At 47.6% G+C, this 17288-nt stretch overlaps 1 protein-coding gene across 3 annotated transcripts; it reads left to right on the forward strand.

The window, feature by feature from the left end:
• Positions 1 to 5: 5 nt before the first annotated feature.
• On the forward strand, positions 6 to 16977 carry HSF4 (heat shock transcription factor 4). 3 transcript variants are annotated; one of them, XM_048958537.1, is made up of 13 exons: positions 6 to 128; positions 2381 to 2489; positions 3268 to 3395; positions 4312 to 4436; positions 5895 to 5970; positions 7444 to 7508; positions 8574 to 8673; positions 8968 to 9092; positions 10668 to 10892; positions 11579 to 11684; positions 11965 to 12030; positions 13063 to 13150; positions 14279 to 16977. In XM_048958537.1, exons 1-13 carry the CDS (start codon positions 6 to 8, stop codon positions 14473 to 14475), a joined length of 1533 nt encoding a protein of 510 aa, XP_048814494.1. In that variant the 3' UTR covers positions 14476 to 16977. The 3 variants fall into 3 exon arrangements, with proteins under 3 accessions (XP_048814494.1, XP_048814497.1, XP_048814496.1); XM_048958540.1 differs by having other exon boundaries at positions 13044 to 13150; positions 14279 to 14386; XM_048958539.1 differs by lacking the exon at positions 14279 to 16977 and having other exon boundaries at positions 12613 to 13139.
• Positions 16978 to 17288: the final 311 nt, after the last annotated feature.

Genomic DNA, 17288 nt, shown 5'->3' on the forward strand with positions numbered 1-17288 from the left:
AAGCTATGCAGGATTCACCCGGCTCCCTGGTGATGGATGGCTACTCCAGCAATGTGCCAGCCTTCCTAACCAAGCTCTGGACACTAGTGGAAGATCCTGAAACAAACCACCTCATCTGCTGGAGTACGGTACGTGCAGCCAATGCTGGGTTTCACTTCGAGTGCTGTAAGGGGTGTCTTAGAACAGAAGCCTTTAAAAAATCCAGACTCTTTAGGAGAGAAAAGTTTTTCACCTTGCTTCAGTTCCCCAAAGTTTTCTGGAAAAGGTGCAAAGATATTAAAGGACTTCAGTGATGACTGGTTGATTTCACAAGCATCTCTTAGCAGCCTGTGCCATGGTAGCAGGCAGCAGGCTGCCATAAGGAGCCCTTGGACCACAAGCTGAAACACAAACGGGTCTCAGATTGGCACTTTAAATTGCCCAGTGTGTTGTAAGAACTTCACTCACCTTTTCAGCTAGTTCATGTGATGGCTGTGGTGATGTGTGTATTTGTCTGTACCACTCCTCTAGTGATAGATTGCTTTGGTTTGGCTTCTTATTTATCTTAGCTCTTATTTATCTTATCTTTAGCTTTAATTTACTTAAGTGCAATCAGTGGATAAAAATGATTAATCTGTCCCTCTCATAACGTGTTTTGAAACCGCATTGTGCTTTTGACCTGAGTAAGGCTTGCTGCAAATGGTGCTGTGATTTGTCTCCAGCGGGGAGCTATCAGATCAGTTGTGTGTATGAGCATGGCCTCTGAAAAAAGGCATCTGTTACAAAAGCAAATTTAAAGGGGGGGGGAGAAAAGCCTGAAGCAGTATTTTTGCCATGTGTTTGTGTCCAGTGCAGCTTTCATTCAAAACCTGAGATGGAATTTAAGTTGTGTTGTTATTCAGGGCTTTCTGAAGTTGGCAGTACATGGCCACTTGGAACCACTGTGTTTTAAATAAGGACTTTTGAACTAAATATTAGTATGTATAAGCAGTCCCCTCTGTGTTACATGTGCAGTATTCCTGATGTCGGTTTCAGGTCAGCTGTTATCTTGGACCTTCCATCACATGCTCTGCTTTCCTGCAGCCAGACAGCAGTCTTCTTGGGTAAGGCTTCTAGATCAGAGAAGCATAGAATCAATTTAAGATTGGAAAAGATCTCTAAGATCATCTGCAGTTGTCTGAGATTCCCACGTTGCATCCTTTTCCTTGTCAGTGCTGTTAGAGCTGAGAGGCTGCGAGCTTTGCTAAGATTTCTGGATGTAATCAGAGCTGTTGATAAATAGGACCCGTATGGACAGAATAAACTGTCACATAGCAGAGGGTCTCTGCCCTGTGGGTCTGTCAGAACCAGTTGGGACAACCATCTGCCAAGACTGATGGGCAGATTGTTAGTGAATCTCCTGAGCACTTGGTGAGTTTTGTTTCTGCTCTGTGCGGCAACGATCAGTGAGAAGGACGCTGGTCAGAAGGCACTGTTGAGGCAAGAAGCAAGGTTGTGCATTGTGAGCATGCAGGGTTAATTGCTAGAGCAGGCAGAAGGGCCTGAACACAGCGGGAATTGGCACCGTGTGCCAGTGGGGTGTGTGATGGGCGGTGGGTGCATGGCGAGACCAGGTGAGAATGCATTGCCAGTTCTTCTGTCCCTTAAGAAGGTGATGTGGATTTGTGTTTGCAGAACACTTCAGGGCAGCTGCAGTGCAGTGTGTCCGCCAGGCAGGAGGCCAGCAAGGGAAGGCACGTGGGCTGCAGTCTCAAATCCTAGTGATGCATCCTCAGAAGCAGCACTTTTATCAAGTTAAAATGCATGTTGCTAGCCTGAGCTGTTAAAGCATAACTGCTAAAACCTTATGCCACGTTCAGCCACGTTTGTGGCTGCCCTTGTGACTGTGTGCTTTCAAAAATAACCCAGAGAAGGCGTGTAGAGCGTCTGCATCAGAGCGGTACCCCCAAGGATTTCACGCTTTGCTGTGTTCTTGTGCCATGTCTCCAGGCACTGCTCCCTCCAGGGCTGCTGTGCTCTGGAGCAGATGGTTCACAGACAGACCTGTGTCAGCACCTTCATTGACTGTAATGGTAATTTCCACTTTCCAAGACCTTCTCTGGACACCAGAGTGTTTCTGGGAGGTGCACACAAGAAAGGGCAGCAATTCTGAGCTATGAACACTTGGGATGTAAAAGATTTTTTCTCACACCTGAGGCTCTGAAAAAGCAGTCAAAAAGGATCAAAAATGCGTCTGTGCCAGAACTGAAAGGGGAACATCATTCACTGAAAGTTGTTGTCACTCTTTGCAGCTTCAAGGTGACAGAGAAGAACTCGTCCTGCTGTAGGACCCAAGGGAACCACCTCCTCCTGGCCTCCTCCTGCAGTCTTCTGACTGCCTCTGTCCTTATTGCCTTTGCAGAGTGGCACCAGCTTCCATGTGTTTGACCAAGGACGTTTTGCCAAAGAGGTGCTGCCCAAGTATTTCAAACACAACAACATGGCCAGTTTCGTCCGGCAGCTGAACATGTGTAAGTTCAACCCGCGTGGGTCTCATGGGATACGGGGAGAGCGAGAGAAAGCAAGGCTGGGATGGGAAGCATGGAAGGGAATTGTAGATAGAGACGTTGGGAGCCCACGTATGCACATCGCTGTGACATCATTGATTTTGCCGAAGAGGACATTCCTCTTAGACCCCAGGAAAGTGAAATTCTTGTGTAGAAGATCTATAGATTCTTCCATAGATGCTAGCATGACATTTCTGTTAGATAAGCTGTGGCTAAGAAATTTCAGCTACCAGGTTCTCCGCTTTCCTTGATTGGTTTAATTGCCATATGGGGATTTTTCTGGCAGCTCAGTACCGTGAAAGCTCCCTCAGAAACAGCTTCCTTTGAGCATAGTGTGCCCCCAGCTTGTCTGTTTTCACAGCCATATTGCTCAGCTAAGGTCAGACAGCATTTCACCCAGCAAGCCATGCTAACTGGACACATTCACCACTCAGCAGAGGTTTGCACGTAGCTGTTAGCAACACCTAGACCATGTTTGCATGAAATATGCATCTTCTCTGATAGTTTTCTGAAGTGCTACTTTCTTTCAGTCACTACTCCGTAAGCTCGTCAGTAAAGTTTTCCCTTTGCAATTTAAGCATACTGTTGTGAATATGATGCCAGTCTTGAGGGGGGGTAGTGTGATGTAGAAACCCTTGCAGAACTTCAAAGAGGTATCCAATGTAGATTTCCCTCACTTCTGGTGGAGGCCAGGAGGAGAGCATGGGCCCACTGACTCTTCACCCCCACCCTTTCCACACAGATGGCTTCAGAAAGGTGGTGAACATTGAGCAGGGGGGGCTGGTCAAGCCCGAGCGGGATGACACTGAGTTCCAGCACCTCTGCTTCCTGCAGGGCCACGAGCACCTCCTGGAGCACATCAAGAGGAAGGTGAGGGGCACTGGGCTGGGGGCTCTGTGATTGAGACGTGTTCGTTGCGTGCATTCTGCCACAGCTGCTTTCCTCTCTTGACAGTTCTCCAAAGGCAGATTTGTTTTTTTCTGAAACGCAGCCTGGCATGCTGTGGGCTGCTTGGCGTAACTCAAACTTCACCTTGCAGTGCGGTTTCCAGCCTGGGTTGTACATTCAGCTGTGACAAGGGTCCTGTGAGTGCAGGGCTTGGCTGTCACCAGCTGTTGGTTTGTTTTGCTCTGTTGCCCAGTGCCACAGATCTCTGTGCTGTGCAGCCAGGCTTGCTTCTGACCGTTCTGGCATTTTGAACATCGTCTTTTTCTAGATCAGTATGACACATCTCTTCCTGGATCCCCAGCACTCCCCTCCGGTTGCTTTAGAGGCAATAACCTACTCCTGCCACCTGTCTATTGTCTTCTAACTTGTTCTTAGCCTCCAAGAAGGGCTAATTGACTTCAAGAAAGTAACCTACTGACTTCAGAAAGCAACTACAACAAAAACATCCTAGAAATCCAAGTGTAATATGTCAGTTGAAAACAGTTACAGTTACACAAAATTGAAACAATTAATCAAATGACCTAGTTCAGCGTGTTCCTGTTCCTCGAAGTTCCTTTTTTTCCAAGTTGATTTGAAATGCATGCCTAGTGGACAATATCCTACAATATCCTACTGCCAACTGCCATCTGTATGGAAGCACTTTTCCTGCTCTTTGCTGCATTTTATCTCACTGGCCCTTGCAGTAATACCCAGACTCTTGTGAACACGTTGCCTCCCTGTGTATGCCAGCATACCAGTCTGGCTCTGGGAGTCCTGCCCCTGAGCCACAGCCATTGCTCTATCTGTCCACAGCCCTTCTGGTGCTGGTGAAGCCCACTTCTGCCTTTTTCTTCCTTAGGTGTCAGTAGTAAAAAGCGAGGAGACCAAGATGCGCCAGGAGGACCTCAGCAGGTTGCTGTATGAGGTACAGATCCTGAGAAGTCAGCAGGAGAACATGGAGTGCCAAATGCAGGACATGAAGCAGTGAGTTGAACCCTACTTGGGCTGCTTCTTTGCAGGCATTTGCTTCTTGAGAAATGGTCTTGGGGAATGCTTGAAAGGAGGAGCCTAGCACAGCTGCCTCCAGGGGAGCACATACTGAGCTAAAAGTCTTCTCTTTGCTTAAATACCCTGACTTTGAAGAAATGAGTTGGTGTTATTTATGTATCTTGTTAGCAGTAAGTATGAACAGAGCAAATGCTGATGCAGGAGTGTTACCTTCACAGTGCTGCACGAGGACCTGCTGCATCTGAACAGCTGACCTCTGGTTTGGTTGGAGGGATTGGATCTGCTGAGATGATAATTTGTGGATTTCTGTGCAGAGCTCCCAGTGAGCTACAGCACACAACCTAATCGTTAGCCTCTCTGTCTTCTATGACAGGTAGACATTATCTCTTCATCCATATTTTCCCTTCACAGATGAGATAAGCACAGAGGAAGCCACACAGGAAGGAAGAGTCTTGGAGACTGACACAACTGTGTTTCCTCCAGATAGAAGTGAAGGCAGAGAGAGATATGTGACACAGTGTCAAACCTAGGAGGGTCTTTGGCAGAAATGCAGTGGTACCACATCCAACTATTTAAAGTCAGAAATCTATCACTGTTATCCTCCACATCCAGTACATATGACCAGCCAAAAGAATGTAAGGACACAAAAGCAGCTGAAGCATTTACATCTCTGGGCCCCTCTCTTTGTTGTGTGGGAGCAAGAAAGGTGTATGCTGCACTTCTTCCATGTGGTCGCCTGACCTCCCAGCCACCTGAATGCGATAGCTCAGCCTTTAATCCTTACTCAATTTATAATGCTTCCCACGCTTAGCATGTGTGTGAAATCACGCTATGAAATCCAGGTACAGTAGAAAATAAAAGAAGTTTTCCTCTAGGCTTGTTTCTTACTTAATTTTTGAGGAATTCTGTCAGGGATTCCTGCTATATAAGCTACTGTATAGGGGTAGCTGCTTTGCTATTTCAAGCCACAGATTATCTTCCCAGCGATAGCATCAGTCCACATTAGGAAGACTATTACCACCAAAAGGATGTATAACGAAAGTATTTATAAATTGTACCTATATGATAGGTTTTGCTGGCCTGACAGTTTTTCTTGCATTCATACACTTAAGATAAATTCGCTGGTGAAGCCATTTGCAGCACAGAACTGGCAGGGATTCAGAGTTTGGCCCAAAAATTTCACAAAGGAACCCAAAAAACATGCCCTCCTACTATCCTCCCATACATGTGGTGGCTTCTCTTTACTTGCTTCTCCTCCAAATTTTGGTCTGTAGTTCTAAAATTGAGGAAAAACAAGGAAAAGAATCGTGGCTGTGGCTGGGACATCTGCAAGTACCCAAATCTGCAGTGACCCAAAGTGAGACTTTGCTGAGCTGAGTGGTGCACATCGTGGCAGCACCATGGACTGTTGGGATGTTTCTGTTTTACTTTCAGGCAGAACGAAGTCCTTTGGAGGGAGGTTGTTTCTCTGCGGCAGAACCACTCGCAGCAACAGAAGGTGATCAACAAGGTAGTGATCATACAAACCACAACTCACGTGGACTGCACAGTGCGTGTCCTCGTCTGATTTTTCTTGTCCCATCATCTTCTCCACACTGATACCACAGTGTCTGTGTTTTCCTATCTTTCTAATTGCATGATGTTCCTACGTGTCCCGTGGCCAATGGTCACCAACAATGCATGGAGCAACTTTTGCTCTATGATTTTCATTTCACTGCCAGGCCATGCTGTGATGTTAGAAGTCACTATTCCATTCAAGTCTTGAGCAGGAGAGCACAGCCCTCACTGCCTGCCCTGTGTGATACCGTCTTTGTTCTGGTGGTCTTGGAACTGACTGCTCTATGCAATACCATCCTTGTTCTGCTAGTCTCGATGCCTTCAGACTTCCCAAGCCTTTCCTCCCCATGCTGCTAATACTGCAGCAGCAGAACTGGCTAGCCCTTTCCTCAGTGGCCACCTTCAATATTTTGACAATTTAGAGGAGCTATCTCCCTTAAACTGTAGTGTGATCTGCTCTCCAGTGGTTCCAATACGGTGCTGACGTGACTGTGCATGTCACGTTTCTCAGTGCCCCCAGAGCCACATTCTGACCCTCACGTGGCATCAGTCATAAGACTAAATGGAAATGCACGAGGCCGTCCAGCCTTCCTCCAGCTCTGAGGCCAGACCAGCCACTCTGCTTGTTGTAGAGGCATTTATGCAACTCTGTTTTGTTACATTTAGGAGTGAGTAAGAGGCAGCTGTGGTATATCGTAATAATGCTCTCTTTGTTAGGAGGTCAAAGCAGAGCTTTAGCTTGAGCTGACCTGGAAAAACGTTGCTAAGTGATTCCTCTCCAAAGCCATCCTGCATCGTACTTGTTGTCAGTTCTATCAGCACTGAACTTCACAGGGCTGAAACGCTCAACCAAAAGGGCAGAGACCTCCCTCCAGGGTCCAGGATGTCCTATGGGAGGTTTCTTCTTTCCCTTGCAAAGACCTTATTAGATTTCATGGAGGGCTTTGAAGGAGCCAAGTCTCACTCCAGGCCTAGGAATCGCACAGTCATGAAGGTTGGAAAAGACCTCTAAGATCATCTAGTCCAACCGTCCACCTAGCACCAGTATTGTCCCCTGCCCATGTTCCTCACTGCCATATCTCCATGGTTCTTGACCACCTCTGCGGATGATGACTCCCCCCAAACCTGGGCAGCCCGATCCATTGTTTGCTTGCGTACCTCCACATGCACGGTGCCCTACTGGATCGGGCTCCATGAGTTCTGCATGCATTGGCATGAGAGCTCTGAGCGCATGCAACCTGCTGCCTTCGTGCACAGTGGATTAACGTCCCAGAGTCCTGTTTCAGGCTTCCTCCTGCAATTTGGCTCCCATATTTCATGGCTGCTCCTGGCTTTGGAGTGGTGTCAGGAGGGAGGGATGTGTGAGGTGGAGTGAGGAGTGCTGAATCACTGCTGATTAACACCGGACTGTGATCTCTCCTGACAGCTGATTCAGTTTCTGTTTGGCCAACTCCAATCAAGCCCTGGCAGCGCTGGGATAAAGAGGAAGCTGTAAGTACCCTGGTGTGGGGCGTGCACATAATGCTGCCCCCTCGCTAAAAGCACAAGCTCAGCTCGCGCAGGCAGGCGGTCACCGGACCGGGCACCATGGTGATGGGGAATGAATGGGCTGAACTGCCGAGTCAGACCTGCTGACATGCCCCATTCAGCGGCCTGTAGAGAAGCACTGTGTCAGCTTATGACCTCTGTTTAGGAAAGATGGGAACAGTCACTGGTGGAAGAAGAAAGGGCAGGGCCTCCGTGCTGGTCGTATGGGCAACCAATTTCCCACTGGAAATGGAAGCAGGGCTGGGCAGTTGTCATAGACCACTGCTGTGAAAAAGAAGCAAACCATTAGTGAGACTGTGCTGAAAGGGGCAGAAGAGCACAGGATGATTGGCACAGAATGTGTTGGCCTCTTTACAAAGAGGGATAGCACTGATACAAGCCGGCTGCAGTTTGCACAGCGCTGTGCTTTTGCTTCCTTGGAAACACTAAGGTCTGTCTCCAAGGCACCCCAGTGCAATGTACGTGCTGGTAGCACTGTGAATACGTGTGCATAAGGCTGCAGAGCAGAAGTCCAGAATGGAAAAATGTATAATGTTGCTGAGGCATAAGGCTTTCCTCACTGCAAGTTACAGAAATCTCTTAAGCTTGTAAATCATTTCAAAATTATTTGTGCAGACAGGGGTCCGGGGATTCTGCGGGGGGGTATCCTAAACTTCAGGTTTGCATTCTCTGCAGCCAGCTCTGACTGTACGGACAGGTATTGCTATCATTTCTTCCTTATGTGGGAAAGAAGTTGTGCTCTGTACATTTCACTCTCCTCTTTCAAGTAAGATCTGTAAGACCCAGACCTTCTTTTCTCTGCATGGCTGCTAAAGGCCCTTTTTAATGGTGATATCCTCTGCTCCCTTTCCTGCTCTGTAGCACTGAACAGAGGCATACACTACAGCTGAGGAAATAAAGAGTAGCCAGGAAACCAACCCTTGGCTGAAGGCTGTTGCTTGTATGAGCAGCCAGGGAATGGCTTGGTTGGTACATACTGGGACAACAAACCTCTTGTTTCTCTTCCAGGCCTCTGATGCTTGACAGTGGGTTATCAGCTCCACAGGTGTCCAAGTTCAGCCGGCATTTGTGTGCAGACGCCCTCCATGATGCCTATTTCATACAGTCGGTGGGTGTACTTCGGGGGGTTTCTTTGGCCATGCAGGGAGGAATGTCTGAAGCAATAGTATGGTTTGCTAGAGTAAGAGCTTGGCAAGAGTGTGGCGGTGAAGAAGAGAAGAGGTTTACAAAACAGAGTGGCATTCTTTAGGTCCTTGCTTGGGCAGGAGTTCTGGAAGATGGAGCTGGACGAAACCAGCAAGCTGCCTTTCCCCTTCTTGGGCCCATGGAGAACCAGCTGACTTACTTCTGCTCTTTACTGCCTCAGCAAGAGAAATCTGTTTTCCTTTTGCTTTCCCCTTAGCCATCGACAGAACCCACCTCCTGTCTGCACAGCCCTGCGATGGCTGCAGGACCCATCATATCTGACGTTACTGAAGCATCACCATCCAGCGTAATAAATATGCAGTCCCCTCCTGATAATGACAGGTAAACGTATTTGTGTGTAAAACCAAAGAGAATGGGGCATACCGGGGCTTGTTGAGAAAGTTTCCTCTTAGCTTTGACAACGAAGAAACCGAATCAAACTGTACATCTTTCTGCTAATGAGAACAGAAGGGTTGCATCATGACTTCCGACGTTTGACATCTTTTCTGAGAAGATGTCCCAGTGACTTAGGAATTGAATGCAGGGGCATTTTAGTGCTTATCTCTTCCTGCCACAGACGTGCAGTGTATTTGGGGCTGGTATCAGAACAGCTACACAACGATGTCAGTGGAAACTATGCAGATTGGTGACTCGTGGAAACAGATTCTCAGGCTTATAGGCAAGAAACTGATCCTAGGAACTGCCTGTAAATCCACCCAATAACTGAGAACATCACCATTAAAGTAGCTAGAAGCATTTAACCAGCTCCAGGTAAAAAACTGTGTGCTGAAAGGCCTTTCTGAAGCAGAAGGATCTCAGCTAATTTCTGAGTGCCATCTGGCGGCCTCTGATCCGCGCTGTGTCTGTGCAGCTCCTCAGGAGTGTGATGCTGCTGCAGCAGCAATGTGAGCTTCCACCACAAGAAGAAAAGGTGATCTAAAAACAAATGCAGGGGAAGGCTGTGTAGTGTCATATACCATCCCATAGGTGGGACCTTGTTCTTGCACTGTCTCGCAGTGGAGCTGGTGGGATGTAAAATAATACAGTCTGGTGCAGCTTCACATCCCCTGTGCCTGTTGGTCCGTGTGCCATTGGCTGCAGCTGCGCAGCTTCCCAGGGAGCTGGATAGTTTTCTGCCAGTGGCACAGAATAAGTTTTGATGTGGGAGGTTGTAATGTTTGAGCCTCCAGTGTCATATGTGTGGTAGGAATAGCATGGAGTGCTCCCACTGCAAAAAAAACAAACCTCTGCTTCCAAACAGATAACCGTCTGACTGGGGCTGTCTGACCCCAATAGCTTCTGCTCCAAATCCTGACTGGCCACCTGTGTCACTGAGATTTCTGGGTAGCTCACTGGTCCAACGCTGGTTCCAGATGGGGAGGTCTCACCGATCCCATTGCTGTTTTCAGGGTGGAGACTTCCCCTTATCTGTAATCCCTCTCTAGCTAGTGCCTGCTTACCTGTATCGAGTCCAATACTCATCTGAAGAGTGATGAATGTGTGAAAGTGTGTTTTCTGTATTTGCAAGACAATCTACTGGGGTAAATTCATTATAACCACGACTGATGCAGTGACTGAAGACATTCCAACTGAGCATGTTTCTGATCATAGAATCACAAAATCATAGAATCAGCAAGGCTGGAAAAAACCTTCAAGATCATCCAGTCCAACCTTCCACCTCCCAGCAATATTTCTCACTAAACCATGTCCCTCAGTACAACATCTCAACATTTCTTGAACACCTCCAGGAACGGTGACTCCATCACCACCCTGGGCAGCTCATTCCAGCCTCTTTACAGCCCTTCTGTGTAGAAGGACCCTTTACTGTATAGCACTTCCCAGATATTAGCAGCTCCTGCTGCCCTTCCCAGTGACCTGGAGCAGTGTGTGTGGAGCTAAGTGTTGTCTCTGCCGCAGGGAGAAGTGCCTCATGCTGATCAAGGAGGAGCCAGCCAGCCCCGGGGTGAAGGCCACTGCCGAGCCCGAAGTCCCGCTGTCCGGCTGCCGGGCCTGCCCTGAGCCCCCTGTGCTTCCAGTTGCCATGGTGCAGTCTGTCCTTGAGGGCAAAGGGAGCTGTGGGGTGGCCCCCCCAGGAACCTCACAGCCCCCTGAGAGGAGAGGAAGGAGGGCACTGCTGGACAGGTGAGGAGAGCTGTAGCCCCATGTGTTTCACAGATCTTCCCATTACTGGGGGAAAGGGAGGCTGACTTTAATCATCCTGTGCAGATGGTGAGCTCTGTCCTGCATCCAGGAGAGTTCTCTCACTTGCTGGCTGTCAAGTGCCTGTCCCCTTCATGCTCTGTTGGGGTATATTTCTGGGATTAATGCTGAAATCATATGAATTGAGGGTGACAGTGGGCTCTTGGACCTCTGAGATCCCCAAGTCCAACACCAGCCAACTCCCACCATGCCCATTAGCCATGTCCCATGGCTCCATTCAGCTGGCTGCCAGCTCACACCCCCAGATCCTTTCCCTCTGTGCAGCTTTCCAGCTGCTCTGCCCCCAGCCTGTAGCAATGCATGGGGATGTTGTATCCAAAATGCAGAACCCACCACTTGGTCTTGTTGAACCTCATCCAGTTGGCTCAACCAATTCAGATGACTTGATGTCATCTGCAAACCTACCAAGGGTGCACTCCATCCCTTCGTCCAGTTCATCAATAAAGATATTGAACAGGGCCAGCCCCAGCACCGACCCCTGGGGAACACTACTCATGACTGATTGCTGGCTGTATTGAACTCCATTCAAAGATATGAAGGTTGCTTAGCTCTGCTTTGTATCCATGCAAGCCTTATCTATGGCAATGTTTTCCCTCATCTTTCCTCAGAACAGATATTTCAGACCCACTGGAGGGCCCCGACTGGAGCCTGGAGGGGCTGCAGCTGCTGCTGAGGAGCCAGCAGTACGGCCTGGAGTCTGCAGGCCTCCTGGATGTGAGTGCAGCCCTGGGCAGTAGGGAGGGCCCTGGTGGGGCTGTGGGATGGGTGGGCTGTGGTGCTTGTTCTCAAGTCGCCCTCTGCCACTGGCTCTGCTCGTTTCTGTTTCCTCATCTTGTTAGGAGGTGTTTTCCTGTTACTGACACACTTTCCTCTGTCGGTGCAACTGAGTGAGAATGAATCATAGAACTGTACCCCAGATCACAGCTCCTTTCCCCGCTTGTTCAATTTCTGCAAAATTGATGTGAGTTCCATCGTGGTGTGTTTTTCCAAACAGGTCTTCAATCCCAACTTACCAATGAGTGAGTGCAATTTGGCTGAAATGGAAGCCGGTCTGTCCCCGGTAAGAGATGGGTTTCTGAGATAACACCAATGTAAACATGCAGCAGAATTTCCTGTAAGCAGAGCTCGGACCTAGCTAAGGAAATGCTATGGTGTAGCCAGAACAGAGAGTGTGGTAATGCACACACATGGAAGAAATGAGGAGAAATCCAGTTTGGTGTTATTTGTTGGGAATTGATGTTGACGCAGATGTTCCTAAAGTGAATATGGTGATTAAATAAAAAGTGAAGTAGATGTGAGGTTCCCAACTATTTTTCTGCCCTCCATGACCAGAGGTAGATTCTCCCTGCCAGTCGGGTGGAATAAAGATTGAGTGTTTCTGCCATGTCTACAGACATGCAAAGTGCGATCTCTTTCTAATGAAGTGCCAGAAGTCTCTAAACCTCCTTCATGATATCACTTGCCTTTGTAGGTTTAGGTTTATTAATTGAGAATTTAGTAGGTAATCCCATTTCCTGAGGGCCTCTGCAGGGACAGGTAGTATTTGCAAGTCCTGCAGCAAGGGGAGGTCTCTTAAAATGGATTGCTGGGAGGAAGCCGCAGTACTCAGTGCTTCACTCCTCAAGTCCACTGAATTTTGCAGCACCTAAGGATGCAGCTCACTCTCATCCTTCTGAGTCCTGCAGAAAACTATGAGCATACCAAAACTGTGAGTAATGTCTGCAGCACGTTGCACCTAGAAGCATAGTACTGGACAGCTGAAAGCTGGTTTTACGTAAAGATAACCACGAATGAACAAATGGAAAGAAAAACACTTTCTGTGCTTGTTGCTTGCTGTAGAGGATGGTGGGTTTGCTTGGTGCAGCCACAGCAGCTCTAGCCTGGCTTGCTCGTGTGATGAGAGCTTCAGTGCGAGTGGGGGATTGCATCTCTATCAGCAGTTGAGTTTGGAAGCAGGGTGGGGAGCAGAGCACACATTGCTGGCGGATGGTACACAGCATCAGTAAGCACTGATTCTCAGAAGCGGCCTGATTCTAACGAGCTGCCCTGTCTTTGTATAACTGTACATCGTAGTTTGTATTTTTGCATCAAGATGCAGCGGCTCACAGTGGATATGGAGAAGAATGCAACTGAGCTGAACTCAAAAGTGTTCAACCCATCATTCAGCAATGCCTGCCCAGGTAGGAGCACTGGCAGCTCTTGCAGACTTGGGGATGGGGTTGTAATGATGCAGAGCCCAGCACTAGTCATTTGCCACCCGGAGGGTTGTTTCACTTTCATGATTTCCATCAGCAATAACTACTGAGTTATTACAGAGAAGAGGCAAAAATATGGGAAATAAACTGAGATTAAATGTAACCAAATGACCCCTGTTCCTGGTTGGGTCCACATCAAATCTGCATTAATTCTGTTTTCTCTGCCTGTTCCTTACCAGCTAGGAGCAATGTGGCAATCTAAGCGAGCTGTTGGGGTGAAAAGAGCTGCATGGGCCCCGTGTTTCCTCTGGCTTCTGCTCCAGGGCTCCCATAGCTGCCAGCAGCATTTCTCTTTTCCACCAGACTTTTTTTTTACCATTCCTCAATGAATTTTCCAGGGAAATGTTCAGCTGAACATCCCACCCCCCCTTAGCGATTCTGAAAAAGTGACTTTTGGTATGAATCCAGAAATGTTTTCTTGGCCATGGAATAGTGATATACTATGATTTTCATGTGTATTTGTTCTGGGCTAGATCTGAAAGAAGGTTCTGTTAGCTTTGTTCAGGTGCCATTGCCACCTGATCCCAATCTGCAGTGTTTTGATGTGTAGTTCATGGGCTTCCAGCCTCCACCTTCAGTTCAGCATCTTACATGAACAACAAAGGTATTAATGCCCAGAAACACTGGAGAGAATTATTCAGCAGGCTGGGGCTGAACAACACAAGGGGTGCATCTCCTGTCTGCAAAGCCTTTCTTGTCCACACGGGGTGAGATGCTGGAATAACAAGGCAATTGGTGGAGGTCTCCTATTGCAAAAGCAAGGAAAGCAGACAGTTCCAGATTGAAAGTCTCTTACTCACCGCTCAATGTCTCCTGTAAGGCATCTCAGTATTCAGGCAGGACCCACCTAGGCCACCTGGAAAGAATTCCACAGATTTTAATGGTCTTTTGACTGAACCCCTGGACTCACATGTTTCCGAGCACTTTTTGCCTTAATCAAGGTCCTTCCCCTCCTTGCGCAGCAGGAATTTGCCCCTTTTCAATGCTACTTTCATAAATGCTGTAATGTGCCTTCCAGGGACTGAGTTTTCTGTTGTCTGTTTGCATTTCTAGGGAAAGACGTCCTCCTTGAAAGCTCCCAGCAATTCCTCACTGACCGGCAGTCAGTCTTTGGAAACGACATCATCAGCTTACATGAAAGTTCATCGCTGTATATTCCATCTGAAAACATGGCTTCCTATCTGTCCTCCGGGGGTGTCCGAGGGGATATCCCCTTAAACCTGAGCTCTTCGACTGATAACAACCAGTGATGTCACTTCCAAGGCATCATCTCCCTCCCACACACCCAAGCATCCACAGGTTTGAATGTAAAAAAACAAAAGCAACTCGGAAACCTACAAGGGAGTTGTCGTGCCCCTTCTTTTTGAGTAGATTGGAACGGTCAGTAGCTGTTGCACTGCACGCCCTGTCCCTGGCTCTCAGTGTTTCATAGGCTCAGTGGCTCTCAGGATCATAGTCTTAGAACAAAATGCTGCTTCTGGTGCTTGTTCCTACGTGGAGCGGGAATGTGGTGGGAGCTGTTTTTCTTCAAAATGCTTTTACAGGTGTCAAACTTTTTAAGAAAATTGAGTGAAAAGTAGCTTGGAAGTTCATCAGGGACCTCACAGAACAAAGCAATCCCAAGTGGTGTCTGCAGCAACAAACTGTGGGATGTTAATAGGGCAGCGCAGGTCAGCAAAGAGATGCATGACCCTTCTGAATGCCATTGTTTCAATAGAAGATTAGTTTTAAGTCCCAGACAAGTGCTCTAGAAATACTCTTTTATTATCTATTCTCTGTTTTTGATGGGATGTGTTTGTGCCTCTCCCCTGTCTTCCCAGTGTAAGCGGGAACATTAAACTCCCTCAGGATGTGCTGAAGATAGTTTCCTGAGTGATCCCTCCAAGGAGGTGCTTTTGGCTCCAAGGGGAGCTGCAGGCATCATACACCCCACAACATCCCATCCAGAGTTGAAAGGGTTGTTGGTTATTTTTCCCCCAGTTTATCTTCTGCAACGTAGAGGCAGGGCACCCCATGCTTTAATTCTTGTAATAAAGGATGGAGTCTTCTGCACCCACAGTTTTTTATTTCCAAAGAGGACTGGTTTATTCTTGGTTTTTGTGCTGGAGAAATATTTCATGTCCAGTCCAGTGGTGTTTCTCCTCGGCCTTGACCTTCTCTGTTACCCCTGGAGATGTGCCTGTAGGTTTGTTGATGTATGAAATCTGATGAACTGGTTTAATTGATTTGAGCCCCTTTTTAGAAGGGCTCTCATCTTCAGGTACTTCCTCAGTGTCCAACAGAGGCAGAAGAGTTACTCCACCGTGTCCCAGAGACTTTTCTTCTGCATTTTGTGCATCTGAAACCAGCTTCTACAGGCCCATTTAATCTTCCTCTTTCATGTGGTTTCTGACAACTGAGTTTCTCAACAAAGCAGAGCTTTGTTTTTTATTCTGTAGTTCTAATGAGAACATATTATTTATCACAGTATCCTCTAATTGAGTTGTTTTTCCTTAAGAAAGCTACCCAAAAGCAGTGGGACAGACACAGGAAATTCACCTAACTCAGGCCTTCCAAGGGCTCAGGCAGGGATGTGTAAGCCACGCCAACTCCATTGGAAGAACTGCTCTGCCAACTTTCACTACTGTGTTGATTCTTGGTACTAATTCGTATTCCTGAGCGTCTAGAATGGCCAAGCAGCATCCACCTAAATATACGGTTGATCAGATGAATGTAGGCTCAAAATGTCCTAAATAAGATGTGCGTATTTTAAATGGACTTTCCTGTCACAGCTCTTTGCTCCATCCATTTATCACCGTGTGAGCAGATGGGAACAATTCAGACGCTCATTTTTGCCAGCTGGCTGCTATGAGGGGCGATCATCACCCTGGAGGCACTCTTGGCAGAGTGATGTTGTGAGAACTTTTGAATTAATTCCATCCACTGTTTGTCTGTTCAGGACTAAGGGAAAATCCTGGCAGCCCCCACTGGCCTGGTATTTAGATGGTGTTCTTGAGAATAGCATGAACAATGTTTCTTTTTTGGCAGATTTGTGCTCAGAGAGCTCATCTAGATCAGGCCCACTTGGCTCTGTACTTTGTCACTTGAACCAATGGAGATCTGTTGAGCTGCAGTCCGGTTGCTTCCTTTCTCATGGGAAGCTGTGTGCTGTCTCTCCTCACCTGACAGGATATGTTATCCTTGTTCAGGATTTATGTCTTTCTTTGAACCTTCAGATGCTCAATTCCTTCATGTTAGCACTGAATGTATACGGGTTCAGTAAGGTGTCTAAGCACGTGCATAACTTCAAACTTCTGAGCAGCTTTCATTTATTTTTATGAAGTCTGTCACATGCCTGAAGTTGGACACGTGCTTGGATGCCTTACTGCAGTGTCCATTTGTGGTTGAAACACAAACCACCTCAGGAGAACTACTTGCAAGGAGGGGCAGCCCGAGCTGCGAGGGGCCGAAGGGTCTGGCCCCACCTTACACTGCAGCACTTCTTTGCGGTACACAGACTGCAAGCACTGTGAGCAGCTGCTCCTGAGTGGTTCCTGGGATTTTCTTTAGGCTTTTTGCTCTACTGTCAACATGAGCTTGGATCCTGATGGAGAGAGGGTAACGTCCAGGAAAGCGTTGAGAGCCACTCCTGAAGAAGCAGGCTGGCGTTCCTTGGCTTTTTAAATTGTTAATTTACAATGACGTGCTGAGACTGCGTGTGTTTGGTGGGTTTTTTTGCACTATGCTGTACATTTGTAAAGTTTTACAGAAAACAATAATTAAATATGCTTCTTTTTTCTCATTTAGTCTCATGCTGGCATTTACTCACATTTCCCCCCTTTCTCCTTACTCAGCTTCCCCTTCCCATCAGAGGGGACTGGTAAGTGACAATAACGTTCTGAAATTTAACATTCACTTGTGAGATGATGCACTGGCTGACCCACTGATGGACTGTGATCATCTGTGTTAAAACTGATATTCAGCTTTGTGAAGAGAAGACTCCTGTAAGGCTGCTCTAAGTCAGGCCTGCTCTCCGCAGGCACTTGCTCACCCCTCACTCCTCCTGAAGACCAAGGATTTTCAC

The sequence above is a fragment of the Lagopus muta genome, chromosome 12 (genome assembly GCF_023343835.1).
Source record: "Lagopus muta isolate bLagMut1 chromosome 12, bLagMut1 primary, whole genome shotgun sequence".
Taxonomy (NCBI): domain Eukaryota; kingdom Metazoa; phylum Chordata; class Aves; order Galliformes; family Phasianidae; genus Lagopus; species Lagopus muta.